This window comes from Conger conger, chromosome 8 (assembly GCF_963514075.1).
Source record: "Conger conger chromosome 8, fConCon1.1, whole genome shotgun sequence".
In the NCBI taxonomy this organism is placed as follows: Eukaryota; Metazoa; Chordata; class Actinopteri; order Anguilliformes; family Congridae; genus Conger; species Conger conger.
Window position 1 is genome coordinate 39,226,029 of NC_083767.1, and position 16,089 is coordinate 39,242,117.

At 43.5% G+C, this 16,089-nt stretch overlaps 1 protein-coding gene across 2 annotated transcripts in view; it reads right to left on the reverse strand.

Moving 5' to 3' along the window:
* The window catches only part of kcnc2 (potassium voltage-gated channel, Shaw-related subfamily, member 2), a 57,661-nt gene extending 53,841 nt beyond the window's left edge, over positions 1–3,820 (reverse strand). For both annotated transcript variants that reach the window (XR_009709450.1, XM_061253166.1), the window contains exon 1: positions 2,719–3,820. Coding sequence is in view for 1 of the 2 variants with exons in the window: in XM_061253166.1 (XP_061109150.1) it covers positions 2,719–3,276 (558 nt within the window). In the remaining variant the exon portion in view is untranslated. The remainder of the gene's footprint in view (positions 1–2,718) is intronic.
* Between the last annotated feature and the right edge of the window lie 12,269 nt (positions 3,821–16,089).

Below are 16,089 nucleotides of genomic sequence, written 5' to 3' on the forward strand. Positions count from 1 at the left end.
TACAAAGGCATCATTCAGGTGAAGGACAACCGCTACACTGCTTAATTTCTCTTTGAATCCCCCACACACAAAAAAATGTATGGCACCAGCATTGACATATAGGCATGCAGCGAGCCAATCAGATTGCGTGGGAGGACATTTGTGTTTCCTTCCCGAACACACCCCAATGGCCCGTGAGACTATGCTCTTATAGGTTACATTTCTTAGAGGATGGATCTTCCATTCCCAGTCAATCTGCAAACTGAGACAACGTGGCAAAGACGTGACATCACATTGAAATTTCTCACGAGGAACCAGTTAGAAATCTTACAAGGGACAATTTCTCAGTGTCAGAGACCGCCTATTGACGGTAAGTATTTAATATTTGAAAAAGCCACCAAATGTATGCAAGGGCCAGTGGGGGGCGGGAGGTGGTAATTATATTCCAGTGATTTTCGGTTGGTATCCTGTAGTCTTATGTCATCACTTCCACCCAATGTCTTAATTACATCAATGGAGCCACTAATTAGATGTGAAACAGAATCCCCAGTCAGTCCCGGTGTCAGTAATAATAACTGAACAGTATCTCTGAAGCCCTCAGGTCCCGGGTCTGACAGTACTGCTCCACAGCAAAGGTAGCAGAGATTTTCTTTAGGCAGATCTCTACAGCCAGCCAGGGAGGGACTCATCAGTTCTGGGCTCAGATCTAAACAGGCAATGCACCCAGAAGAAATCGTTACGGTCCCTGCCCTGGAGAATGAGGTTTATATAGAGTGTGTATAAATAACTGAGTGTAGAAATGGAGAGGTTGGAGTAAGCTGACTTTGCAGTCTGAAGGACAGATCGGATGCGTGCAAAATAACCCGGAGCAGCTCCCTTCACTTGATTTTCAATGCATTACATTTACATTACAGTTATTTAGCTGACACTTTTTATCCAAAGCAACTGGAGGAATGTGGGGTCAAGGGCCTTGCTCTAGGGCCCAACTGCTGCTTGGGGCTTGAACCATCAACCATCAACATTCAAGGTCCCAGGCAAGCTCCGTAGCCACTATAGGCTGTTCTTAACCCTTTCATATGGCACTGAAGTGTAACTACTTCAAAATCTGTATACCTTTTTAACCAGTCCTATGAAAACCGTAGTACAGGGGTGTCAAACTCTAGTCCTGGAGGGCCGCAATGTCTGCTGGTATTTGTGGTTTCCTTTCAATCAGCAGCCAATTAAGGCTTGAGAACAAGGTGTGTGGACTCTTTAGCCAATGAAAGACTTTTGTGCTGAACCACACCAAAAACCAGCAGACAGCGCGGCCATCCAGGACTGGAGTTTGACACCCCTGCCGTAGTAAATCAACAAACCAAAATCAAAGCCCCTTTGGGATGTGGGTGGAGCCACTTCATATTGGGCTTGGGGCTGAAAGGGTTAATGGAAGACCAATTAGCAGAGCAGCTTTGGTTTTGTGGCAGAGAGAAAGGTGGATACTGGAAATTGAAGCTGTGCAGATCAGAGCAGTGAAAGACATGCTATTCTGGGCCTATTATTGAGACGCATGCAGGGGCAGAGATGCTTTGTTTCTCTGTGTACAGTGGGAGGTCAGGGCACTATGTAAATAAGCCATGTCATTTTATACCTTCATTGGTCTTCGGGTATATGAATGTTTGAGATGGGCGTCTTTCACTTTTATCCATACTGTATATTTCACCTCCCCTAGAATGGGGGTCTATAGATAAAAAGTGCTGTAATTCCTACATAGGTTACCCCGATACGGATGTAAATACCCTTAAAGTAAAGCTGACAGTCTGCACTTTAATATATTCATTCTTTTATTTCGAATCCATAATTAATGTTCTAGTTGCAGTGTGTTTGGGGTCATTGTTGAAGGAATCCAATTGCGGTCATCCTCTGTTCAATCATCAAAAAAGATGAGTAAGTCTGTTCCAGGAGCAGCTATACATGACTAAGCCATGACACTAGCCCTTCTAATTTTAGATTTGTAATCAAACAATTGGTTAATCAGATTCTCTGCTTTTATTTACCGGTTTCACCAAGTCGAAATTACAGCACTGTATGAATGTTAACTCTTGATAGATAAATAAATAAATAAATAAATAAATAAATAAATAAATAAACAGGTAGGCTTTAATCTGTGACATTCTGATAGGATAACAACAATAAACAAAAGGTATAGCCCAACTAAGCAGCAGATCTCGACATAAGGCGTAAAAACTTCCGCATCAACAGATCCAGAGATAATTGCATACTCAAAATTCTGAATTAATATTTACCTTTTTTTTCTTCGCTTGGTTTATTTTGAAATAGGTACCACCTACATCTCATTCAAAGAACCCAACCTCTTCCGCTATCTCTAACGCAGGTTTCCATAACAACCTCGGTTTGAATGTCTAAACTATTTATTTATAGTTTATATAACGAACTATGTATAGGCATTGCTTCGGACTACATTTAGTGAGAAGAATCGTCAATTAATTCTATAGAAAGATTCACGAGTATGTCTTTTCCCAAATAAATGTTTTATTACCGAAAATAAGTCTAACCCCTTGATAGGCGCGTCCATGACACCATCACATAATTTCCGATACATTGGGACATCCACGCCTAAGTCCTGCAAATATTGAATAAATACTGAAGTGTAGCTATCATTTCTATTTGTGAACTTTTTAGTGCCGAAACCAAAAGATAAATATATTTCTGACGTGTTTAAACTACACCAGCTCGTCTTACCCTTGCGGCTCTGGATGAATAGGGATCCTCAAACAGATTCCAAATCACCGGTTGCCACTTTTTCCAGCGGCTGACATTGCCGTTGGCTGACACCACGTCCTCAATGCCCAACCTTTTATTTATCTCCTCTTCTTCGTCTCCATTGTCCACATTCAATTCGAACACATCGAGCGCTTCTTCCGCGTCCCGGTGCTGCCGGTAGGTCATCCAGCAGCAGGGCTCCACGTCCGTCTCATCGATGCCCCAGAACGACAACTCTTCTTCGAAGAGCGGACCACAGACATCTGCCGGGCAGTGAAGTTTCCCGGTCCGGTAGTAGTTGAGAACATAAGCGAAAACACCGGGGTGGCGGTCGAAAAAGTATTCGTTGTTCTTAGGGTTGTATTCGAGAAAGCCAGGGACTTGTTGCAGTTGATCCAGCACGGACTCCGTGTCAGCCTCGGAGGCCAGGAGAGCTAACCGTGTGCCCGGCAAGGTCTTCAGTGTGGTCCGGTACGTCTCGTGCCTGGTTCCTCCAACGTTGAGGATTATCCTCTCATTGTCATCGATCTTGCCCATCGCTCTGGGTAAGACATGACTCGCTAAAAAAAGAGATTATTTTATATTTTAAAATTAAGGACAAGCGCGATGCCCACTCAGCTCGGCAAGGTTAGCCTACCAATCCAAAAAAGCCTTTAGAAACCGAGAAGGGAGGATCACTTGAAACGGGAAGCCTCGTTCTCTCGGCGTGTTGCTATTGCTTGGCCAATGCATCGCTGAAGGTTATAAAAAATTATACTAACAAAAGCTTGCCGATTGTCGTGCTTCGTCTTATTTCACCTACAGCCGGTGATCCCAGTGTTATGCTCCTTGTCAACGTGCAGCGCTGGTTTCATTCATGAGTCCGTTTGCTTCAGCACTGACCATCCAGGCAGGTGAACGCGAATGGAATGACATCTCTGTTCAAACACTTTCGACTTCGTACCCTTGGGCTTTCAACATCACCAGCCTTTGAATATAAAACTAATCTGATTCATTCTGTTTCTCGAAATGTGCTTATTATTTCCCAGAAAAAGCGTCAAGGGCACACCCTTCATTCTCTCTCTCCTTGCTCACTGGCATGCGTTGGTTCTTCAGACGCTCGGTGAAATGAGAGAGCGTCTTTCTGTCAACGCCATTTAACTCCTCAAGGTCGCAGATGTTGTTTTGTAATCGGCTGTTAATGGTATTTTAATTCAGTGCCTCTATCGTGGTATCACAACTGTTGACAGCTCGATGGCACCGAGGTGTCCGTGTGTTTGCACTTACACGCGCCAGTACTCTCAACAGGTCTGGCAACTGCAGATATGTTTATCAAGAATATGTGTATTGTCAGTGTCCTGGAAACATAATATTTTAAATATACGTCAGATCGAATAGCGGTTTCCGCGTTATCTGAAGGAATTGCTATTTAATTAAAAACGTATAAATAGTTTTCAGTTGTGCGCGTTACCACTCTGCCCGGTGGGACCTGTCCTTCAGGACCAGCGCTTGTATATTTGTGTCACGTGAAAACAGGAAAACTTCGTGGAGGACGCAGCATAAATAACAATAGGCTATATTTGTTGTGGATCGTAGTCATAACCAATAATAACAGAATAGGATCCGTTTTTGTCCCGAAGCTCACTCCACTGTAATGAGGCAAATAAAGCGATTGCCCCAGTTATAGGGTTTTTCCTAGGTTGTTTATTCTTGCGTTGTATTACAAACGTAAGTAGCATACTCTCTCGGCTACTTTAATCAAGCTTATATGCTTTAAGAGGCTGTTCTGCCGTTACCAAAGTAGGTTCCTCTACATTTATATTTGTTGTGGTATATGGTTAATGATTTCATCAAAGCAGAAAGAATCCTCCATGTGTGTCTACAATGTGCACACAAACAGTGCCGGAGGAAAAAGTTGAGAAATATAGCACTTAATCAAACACTCCGTTACGAGAAGTTCAATTTATGCATATCTAAAGGTATGATTGTTCTTTGATTCTTGTCAGATGCTTGTAGTTTTAATTTTATTTTACGTTCAGTTATGTCTACTTAAGATATCGCTTCACAGTTGCAGTTTCTGTTGCAAGTTCTGCCACTTGGTGAAGTGATCTGTTTGACAATTAATTTTGAGAATATGTTTTTAAAAAAATGTTTATTATAGATATTTACAGAAATGTGGAGGTTATATTGGTCCAAAATGATTATGAATATGAGCAAAATAAAATATTCTGAGGTGATTTAGCACATTTGCTGTGTATAGACCATTCTTTATGAAATCCAGGAGCAACTTATAGTTTTACAGTCACAATTCAACTAAAGTGAAGCAAGAGCTTAATACAGAATTTTTTTTTTTTTTTTTTTTGAGGACACTGTGCTTGTCTTTACATTTCCCAAGATGCCTTTTCAAACGAAAAAGGTAGATATGCAGTGCACTCATGAGACCATACATAAGACCATAATGCCTCCCATGTAATATCTGCAGAAGAACGAACTGCAGTGTGAAGTGTTCATCCATTTTGTTTTTGGATCTCGGTGCATTTCATGGCTTGTATCTGTCTTGGGGATAAATGTGTTCTTCATGTTTCACAACCAATGTTCTCATAGTTTTGCTTATGTGGTAGTATGTAAGTACTATTATAAGTACTTACAATGAGTCCAGAGCAGTGTTTCTCTCTCCTGGTCCTAGGGAGCCACAGGGTGTGCTGGGGTCCTCACTCCTGGTCCTGGAGAGCCGCAAGGTGTGCTGGGGTCCTCACTCCTGGTACTGGAGAGCCGCAAGGTGTGCTGGGGTCCTCACTCCTGGTCCTGGAGAGCCGCAAGGTGTGCTGGGGTCCTCACTTCTGGTTCTGGAGAGCCGCAAGGTGTGCTGGGGTCCTCACTCCTGGTCCTGGAGAGCCGCAAGTTGTGCTGGGGTCCTCACTCCTGGTACTGGAGAGCCACAAGGTGGGGTCCTCACTCCTGGTCCTGGAGAGCCGCAAGGTGTGCTGGGGTCCTCATTCCTGGTCCTGGAGAGCCACAAGGTGTGCTGGGGTCCTCACTCCTGGTACTGGAGAGCCGCAAGGTGCGCTGGTTTCTGTTTTTACCTTCATATCAGCAACCAATTAAAACCCAAGAAACCAGGTGAGGTGAGTTAACTGTGTAATTAAGTGCTGAGTAACACAAGTACACCCTGTGGCTCTCCGGTACCAGGAGTGAGGACCACTGGTCTAGACAGTACTTAATATCAGCTTTACATTTTTGTATCATAGAGGAAACAAGGGATTTGCCATAGTCTCACATGTTTGGTGTTGTGCTCAGAGGGAACCTGCAGGGTGGTGCTCTGGTAATTAGCTGTGCTGCCACAGCTGCGAGTGTTGGGCAAGCTAGCGCATGTCTGCGCCTGGTGATTTTCCACCGCACCTGTCGGGTGACTGGGCTCTCGGCCCTTAAGATCCCTCAATGGCCCAGCCACAGTAAAGAGACACAGTTATGGTCTAGGCAGGTACTGTAGCTTGTTATCAAGGCATGGAATTTTGGTGGCCATGCTATGGGACTAAAATCAGTGCTTGATGTGGGGCAGTGCTCACAGGCACTTGCACTTTGGAGCACCGTCACTTTTTGTTAAATAACGGCACTTATTTTAAACTCCAGGCACTCGATTCTCTCTTCGTCCAACTTATTCTCTCCCCACTAAAAGACTGTTGTCGGTAGTAACCAATGTAACCAGTGCTTGAAGTAAAAAAACAGACCGGTACGCCATAGCCTACTGGGACCTCCATGTTTTGCTCAGAGTAACGCCACTCATTTATTTCTATTTCTACCACTGCAATGTCAGACAGAGAGGGTTTAGAGCAGGGCTGCCCACCCCTGTTCCTGGAGATCTATCGTCCTGTAGGCGTTAACTCCAACCCTAACAAAGCACACCTGATTCAACAGCCAGAGCTGGGCTGCCCAACCCTGTTCCTGGAGATCTCCCGCCCTTCAGGTTTTCACTTCAATGCCGATTTGGCAAGCCTGCCTTAAATAATCAGCAGCTGAATGTGTACTCTAGCTGGAGAATGACGTATGCTTTTCATGATTTTTACAGGCAAATTGTCTTGTACTTTTGGGCAGAACCTGCTCTGGCAGCTATTACAGCTATTATTTGTGATAAATGCAAAGCTTGTTCGCTTCATGTGACTGATGTGGATTGTGGAATGATTACAGGTCATGTTGGCAGACTCTGGAAACGAACCACTGTCCCTGAAATGAGCCTGTAGTCCACTTGGCTAGGCTGGTATGCTAGGCTATGCTAGTATGTGTATTTGATGGTCCTATGAATTTCATTGTCCAGAAATGAATCTGTGGTCCACTTGGCCGTGCTAGAATGTGTATTTGACAGGTCTCAACATAATAAAGTTTAAGAACCAGTGCTACAACCCATAAAGTAGCTATTTCTTTCTTCAGATAGATAGTTGCATTTATATAGCGCTTATCTCATACCCAAAGCACTTTACAGTGATGAGAGGGAAACTCACCTCAACCACCACCATGTGCAGCACCCACCTGGGCCATTCTGTGCCAGAATGCTCACCACAGTTTAGTTAGGCTCTCACAGGCAGCAGCTGCCTGGAAGTCAATGCTGAGGGCTCAAAACACCAATGAGGGTTCATACGGTTGGCTCTAGCGCCACCCTGTGGAGCTACACGCCACGGCCAGCTCTGGCACTGGGCTCTAACTGGTGGCAGCAAAATTCTGCATACACACCGGCCCTCCAGGACTGGAGTCGTCCATCCCTGGTCCAGATTCAGGAACCAGACTATGGGCCGATGAATGCACGATAACAGGGATAGTCAAATCCAAATCCAGTCCTGGTTTGCTTTCCACCCAGGTAAATACCGAAACAGTTTGTGCCACTAATTGGCCAGACTGACTCCCAGGTAAAGGGAGGGTGGAAAGCCAGCACTCCTTGGCCTTTGAGGACCGTGATTTCAGGAACAGAACACTTTCATAAGTACTTGCATAATTTCTGTATTTAATTAAAAGCACTGTTTGAAACAAGAACAGCTTTATATGTATTATGACGAGTATTATGCTAATAAAACTATTAAAATATTATACTGTAATTTATGAATACATTTTCTTTGAATAGTAGTGTAGTGCAATCAAATCTGTTGCACTACACTTCTATGAATATAGTACTAAGAATGAAATCTTTAGAGGCATATGCTGTTCGGTTGCACAGTATTAGAGGGTGTGCGTTACTCTGGTGTTGCACACTTCTATGAATATAGTACTAAGAATGAAATCTTAGTGCTGTACTTAAAGAGACATAAGACTTAAAGAGGCATATGCTGTTCAGTTGCTCAGTATTACAGGGTGTGTGTTATTCTGGTGTTGTTCTGTTCGCATGGTCATAGCAGGCTTAGGTGTTCCTGTTATGTACACGTATCTGGTGTGGAGGTTAGAGAGTTGTTTGCTCTTCTGTTACTCTGCTTCTGCTACTCATGACATTACATTACACGTAACTGTCAACTGGCTGACACTTTTATCCAAACTGACTTACAGTTGATTAGAGCAATGCAGGATTAAGGGCCTTGTTCAAGGGCTGTGCGGACCTTATTGTGGCTACACCGGGGATCGAACCACCAGCCTTGCTGGTCCCAGTCATGTAACTTAACCTTATTGTGGCTACACCAGGGCAACCACCGACCTTGCTGGTCCCAGTCATGTACCTTAAACACTACACTTCAGGCCGCCCTACTCTGTAAATGTTTTTGTGACAGTCTTCTGTAAAACAAGATATACAAATAAAACTGAATTGAATTGAACATATCTACCTGGTCTCCAATGCCGTATTGTGCACATAATTGATTGCTATCATTTCTGTTATGGCCTTCTTAGAGTGAGCAAGTCTTATTCATTCAGGTAGAGCTGAGGTGACTTCATGAGGCCTGTCGGGTAAAGAAGATGTGCACGCTTCATGAAGACGTGCTGTCTCTCTCCTCCGTCTCCCATTTCAAAAGCAGACTTTCGCCAAAATAGAATTTCACAGCTCCCGTTTGCGGCCGAGCACGCTCCTTTCATTTGAGCGGCGTGGCCGTACCTGGCGCACATCGGCGTGGCAACACGCCGCCAAATCCCAGGACCAATGTTGCATTTCTTACCTCCGCTTCAAGTGCTGTTTCCTGTGCAGGCTTTATGCAAGGTAAAGCTATGTTTAATGTGTGAAAAAAGACCGTCATTGCATCATAATTTTGGATTAAGACAAGCATCGACTGAGCTTGTCTGGTGTATTGGAACCTATGAAATATTGTCAAAAAAGGGGAATCCCCACATTCTGAACCACATGGTTGGCTCAATTACACCAGGCAAGATCATTCATTCAAGAAAAATATTTGAATCCAAAACAATTACGTAATTGACAAAGGCCTGTTACCGACCCTTACGAAATAAAATAACGTGAAATTTGCCTTTTCGCATGTGAACATGGCCATTTTCACTTGGGAATGAAGATATTCACACAAAAAGAACATTCATTTTCCCACTCAATTTTCCATATAGAATCATAGTTCACGCATGTCACATGTCAAGTGTTGATTTTTGGATGTATGTGGTTTTTACAAAACATGATTCATAATGTTTTAAAAGCATTGTTTTATAATTCTACAGATTAATTTTTGTTTGTAACAGAAAATAACTACTAAATTAGCCAACAAAATTTCACAAGTTTCTTTTTACTGAATGCATCCAACTCATAAACTGCTATTTTACAGTTCAAAAGGAGTTCAACATCAATCAGTTCAAACAATCAAACGAGTAGTAGTAGTTCAGCATGAAACAATATCAATCAAGAAGCAATTGATATGGCAGTAATTGAAGGGTGCACTATAGTATACAGCAACTCGGGATGTGTGGGTGTGCATGTGTGAAGTAGATTTCATGTGTTTAATTTTAGCACCATCTCCTGGACATTAGTCAAAATACATCAACTAGAAACAATGTTTATTTTTTCTATTCATTTATTTGGTTAGTTAGTTTTATGTATTTTTGTCAAACAAGCAGTTTGCAGTTTTATCTATTTTCTGCTTGCAAAACATCTTTTGCAGTTCTTTTTATTATTTTATGTTTCTCTATTTTATTTCTATTTTTCTCAATTTTTACGGTCTGCCACATTTTCGGATTGCCACACTTTGGATTGCACAACACTTCAGTTGATTTAAAAAAATATATATATCAGAACAAGATGCCCCCCACACACCTTCTACAGGCTGCACTGACTGCCTCTGCATGGCTCGGAGAATTGAAGAACTGGAATGCAGGATCTCAACACTTGAACAGCATATTGACTCTTTGTTACAAACACTGAGGTAGCCTCCTCCACACAGTTGGCCAATGCTACTGTTCCATCAGCTCCAGCAGACCCATAGCTCAAACTCGGTGCTAAACCCAAGACCATGGTCTGCTCCACTCCCAGGACCTCCAACATGGAACCATGGACTGCTGTCCTGGGGAAAAATGGGAAGAATCAGCATCCGCCTCCTCCCAGAACCCCACCAGCACAGCCCAGCCAGCTGAATAATAAATTTGAAGCACGAGTGGAGTCAGATAACACTGCCGTGCTGCAGCCTCCCCAACTTTCAACAACACCTCGTCGTCTATACACCGACAGGTGGGTTCGTCATGGAGCTGGCCCTGCGGTCCAACAGTCAGCCCAGCCAAAAACTCTACTTTTGGGAGACCCTATAATCAGGGATGTAAGAGGTAAGAGAACAATTACTCACTATTTACCAGGCGCCACAGTTAATGGCATAATATAAAACAATTCCTGGAGTTTTATCAAAACACCAAACCATCAACACAATCATTGTACATGTAGGGGCTAATGACATGCCTAAACAAAAATTTGAAATAATGTCTCTGTTAAAACAAGACTTTAGCCGCCTACTCAGTTCTCTCAGCAAAGAACATATTCAGGTGCACATATCAGGGCCGATCCTCTCACTAGGTCTCACTGCTTGGCCAACATATCTTACAGTATCCACCACCCGTCTTTTCCCCTCTCCAGCAACCATGCCCAGAGTGGGATCAACAGAAACCTTCAGACTCCTCGGCCCCCCAGTCTCCCCTCTCCCCATCGCCCACCTCCCGCTCATCTGATCCTGTCCTAGGCCTGACCTCAAGCCTGGAGAGACCTCCCTGTCTGCCCCGCGGGCCCCACGCACCCAGACCCACCCCATCTCTCCTGTCCGTCAGCTGGCTGACAACCTCAAGTCAAAACTTCTGGAGATTAATGTCTTGCTAGAGGTTTGGCCATCTCCACAACTGCTGTTAAGATAATCAACTCTGGAATTTTTACCAAGCACAGACCTATATTCTACTTACCATGGGCAAGATACTTGAAAGGGTCGTTTTTAATCAACTTACCAACTTTCAGAATGAAAACAATACAACAGGCAGTTTTTAGATCTAATCACAGTACAGAGACTGCTCTAACTAAGATAGTTAATGATCTTATACTCAGTGCTGATGCTAACAAGGTTTCAGTTCAAATTTGTTTAGATTTGAGTGCAGCTTTGGACACAATTGACCACAATACTCTAGTCAATCACCTTGAATACTGGGTTGGTCTTTCTGGATGCACTCTCAACTGGTTCCAAATATATATTACAGGGAGACCATGAATCTTGGAAATCACGTCAGAAAAATATGACAATCTTCTGGTGTTGCACAAGGGAGCTGCCTTGATCCCCTTCTTTTTTCATTGTAGATGCTTCCCTTAGGTCATGTCATCAGAGATCATTTGAGCCAAATGAAAGTTAAATAAAGTTAAATGAAGACAGAAATACGTCTAGGGATGCACTTTATAACAGGTTAGCAATTTTACTCCCCAGGTTAAATCAGAAGTAACAAGCCTGGGTTTAATTTTGGACTCTGATCTACGTTTAAAACCACACATTAACAAGGTGACCAAGACTGCTTTCTTCCACCTGAGAAACATTGCCAAGGTATGGCCATTTTAATCAAGTCAGGATTCTGTGAACCGAGTCCATACTTTTATTTCAAGTATCGCAATGCCCTTTTTACTGGTCTTCCAAAAAAATCAATAGAAAGACTGCAATTAATGATTGCAATTAAAACAATTGCTGTGAGACTTTTATCAAGAACAAGGAAGCGAGAACATATTGCTCCTGTTTTAGCTGCACTGCATTGGCTCACTGTATCTTTTAGAATTTACTCTAAGATTGTTTTACTGCAAAGTTCTTAATGGTTTAGCTCCTCCTTACATTTCAGATTCATTGTTGTTTTATGTCCCTTCACGAGCCCTCAGGTCATCTGCAGCTGGTTTATTAATTGTTCCCTGTAGTTCACAAAAGAAAATTGGTGATGCTGCTTTTAATCATTACGCCCCTAAATTATGGAACATCCCTGCCAATTAATATCAGAACAGCAAGCTCAGTGGACTTTTTTATCTAGCTTTTATCTAGCAGCACTGCTTTTATTATTCTCTCCTTATTTTTATTCTATTTTTATTCTTCTTATTTTATTTTAGATTTATCTAGCAGCTTATTTTTATTTCTTGCTCTTAACTTTGTGCTAGCAGCACTGTTTTTAGCACTGTTTTTTATTCCTTTCTTCATTTCTATTTTGTATAAAATGTTCTGTTATTTGTTGGTTGTTAAAATAGCATATTCCCACAATCAGTGTTGTGCCACTCGAGGGAGGCACAGGGGAAAGGACCCAAAGTCTTTTTGGTCACCTCTTGAAACAGATAATACATAATAGCTCAATTATTTGTTTTAAAGTGGGACTTAGTATAAGAAAGTTTGCTGGTCTTATTTTATTTTTACTTTCAGTGGTCTTTAGAGTCAAATGAATGTCTTTTTGGTTGGTTGTTGTGTGGAATTACCGTATATATTCACACAATCAGTGTCGTCTCACTTGAGGGATGGACAGGGGAAAGGCCCCAAAGTGTGTGTCTTGTTTTTTTGTTATGTGTTATATTATTATCAGTTTGTGTTGCCTCTGTAATTCTTTGTAATTGTGAGGGAGCAGGGGCGGGAGACCAAGAGCGACCGGGAAGGGATCACAAAGTTACCAACAATAAGTTGGATAACCACTAAAATAGATGAGGAAAATAACAGAAAAAGGGAACAAAACTCCCCGGCGATCTGCCAACCGAAAATATGACTAGAACTAAAATGGTCAAGAAAATAGCCTTCAAAACAGAGGCGGAACCAAGAAACAAAACTCCGGAAGGTTCTCAGAATCTAACCAACCCAAAGGAAAACTCTCTCTCTCTCTCTCTCTTTCTCTCTCTCTCTCTCTCTCTCTCTCTCTCTCTCTCCCTCTCCCTCTCCCTCTCCCTCTCCCTCTCTCTCTCCCTCTCTCTCTCCCTCTCCCTCTCCCTTTAGACCTCAATACCAGCTTTGTGCATGTGTCAAACTGAAACACCAAAACTCAGAGCAGTGCCAGGAAGATACTTAAATAGTTCTCCAAGCAGCTGACTGAAATCGGCCATGATTACAACCACATTCCACATGTGGGAAGCAATCTCTCCTGCTGAGCTAAGCCGGCAAGCCCTCTAGATGACAATGAAAACCATGACAGTAATTGGTTTAAGGTAAAACACTTTGAGCTACATTTCATGTATGAAAGGTGCTATATAATTATAATAATTATTATTATTATTAGTAGTAGTAGTAGTAGTAGTAGTAGTAGTAGTAGTAGTAGTAGTATTTTAACAGTTATTACATCTGTTACAACTGTTGCCTGACTTATTTCAGTTAGAAAGACATAAAATACAGTGTTCATCTCCGTTCACAGTGTTCCAACAAACAGCCAACTGCCTGTTGTATTGTACATTCCGCTCTGGTGGTTGTAGTTGTAGTGTCCAGGTTGTATGTAATAGCCTTAGCTATTGCTTTCCACAAAACAACATTTGATGCAGTTCAACAAACAGATGGAAGCAGCTGGATGATACCAGCACTCCTGTTAAAACAGTTAATGCAAGTTTTTATGCTGAAGAATGTATTCATGATGTTTTATTTTTTTTTAACTTTTATTATGGATACATGAACTAAAAACATAGACCACAACAAAAGAAAAATGAATTAATAATTAGGTCATGGATAACTGATCAATTGATTTATCATACCCCTACTCATTCTATTGACATTTGTCTCTCTCTGTGTGACATCATAATCCACCCAGCATTGCTGCATCAAACAATGTATGTGGTCATAGATCCTCTCAGCCAATCAAGAGCCGGTCAGAAGAGCTGACTGAGGTATTGCAATGACAACGGTTAGTGTTATCATTGCAACACCTCCCTCATCAGTCACACCTGACGACTTTGTCTCCTTCTTTGAAAAGAAGGTTGATGCCATATGCAATTCCTTCTCCCAACCCTCTCCCCCTGCTGACCCTCCTACCTTCCCCAACTCCCTAGCCTCCTTTTCTCCCCTCTCTGACTCCGACACTTTGAAACTCCTTACATCCCACCGCCCGACCACCTGTCGTCTTGACCCCATCCCCTCTCCCCTTCTACAATCTATCTCTAATGACATTCTCCCTTTTCTCTCCTCTCTAATCAACACCTCCCTCTTTTCCGGCACCATGCCCTCTTCCCTGAAGAGTCACTCCCCTGCTCAAAAAACCTACTCTTGACCCCTCTGCTCTGAACAACTACCGGCTTGTCTCTCTTCTTCCCTTTCTCGCTAAAACTCTGGAACGGGCGGTATGCTCCCAACTGTCCACTTATCTTCTTCACAACAATCTCCACAATCCCAACCAGTCCGGCTTCAAGAGTGGCCACTCCACTGAGACCGCCCTGTTCGCGGTCACTGAGGCACTCCACTCTGCTAAAGACAAATCCCTCTCCTCTGTCCTCATCTTCCTCGACCTGTCGGCCGCCTTCGATACAGTCAACCATGAGATTCTGCTCTCATCGCTGTCTGGGATGGGCGTCACAGTATCTGCGCTTGCTTGGTTTTCCTCCTACCTCTCTGGTCGTTCCTACCAGGTGACTTGGAGGGGCTCAGTCTCTGACCCTCACCCCCTACAAACTGGAGTCCCGCAGGGCTCAGTTCTTGGTCCTCTCCTCTTCTCGCTATACACCATGTCTCTTGGTTCTGTTATCTCTTCTCATGGCTTTTCTTATCATTCTTACGCCGATGACACCCAACTCTTTATTTCCTTCCCCCCCGATACCCAGGTCACCACACAGATCTCTGCCTGCATGGCTGATATCTCTGCGTGGATGACTTCCCACCACCTGAAGCTTAACCTTGCCAAAACTGAGCTTCTCTACATCCCTGCTAAGTCCTCTCCGACAATTGACCTCTTACTGACTGTTGAGGACTTTGTAGTTTCCTCCTACCGTACGGCAAAGAATCTTGGGGTGACTCTTGATAACTGCCTCACCCTGGCTCCACAAGTATCCTCCACTGCCAGAACCTGGAGGTTCTTTCTCTACAATATACGCCGTATCCGTCATCTCCTGATGGAGAAAGCCATCCAGCTCCTAGTCCAGGCGCTCGTCATTTCCCGCCTGGATTACTGCAACTCCCTCCTAGCTCGTCTCCCAGCTTGTGTCATCAAGCCCCTCCAGCTGGTCCAGAATGCTGCAGCCCATCTGATCACCAGTCAGCCCAGGTCATGTCACCCCGCTCCTCATTGGCCTCCACTGGCTTCCTATTGCCGCATGCATCCGATTCAATGCTAAGGGGACTGCCCCACCTTACATACAATCCTAAATCACTCCCTACTTCCCCACTAGACCATTCCGGTCTGCCAGCTCTGGTCGCCTTATGGTTTCCTCTCTACGAGCACCTGGCGGTCGAGCTGCATGTTCACGCCTGTTTTCTGCTCTGGTTCCTCAGTGGTGGAATGACTTGCCTACCACTGTCAGGACAGCAGAATCCCTCCCCCTATTTCGATGCAGACTAAAAACACACCTTTTCAAATTGTACCTTAGTCCTCCCTCCTGATTTCCCCCGCCCCTCTTTCTGATATCTCTATCCCTCTTGTCTAACTGTTACGACCCCCTGCCTCCCTGCCTGTTTGTCTCTCGCCCCTGCCTGTAGGTATGACATTGTGTGTGTCTGTGTTCTGGCAGGGGCTGGAGGGGGGCGTGGCAGGGAGGGAAATTGGCTTCACTGGTGACACCTGTGACCAGTGAAGCTAATTGTTTCAGTATTGGATAAAAGAATTCAGGAGAGCTCAGGTAGTTGGTGAGCTCTTCCCCCACAGAGACACCCGTGAGGTTTGTGCCTTTTGTTATGTTGTACACCTTACAACATTCCACTCCTATACTTTCCACTCATGCACTCACTCACATTACTGATTTGCTGATCTCCACACCCCATTGTTTTATTATGTTGATTAGGTTCTGTTTGCTTTTGTTATAAT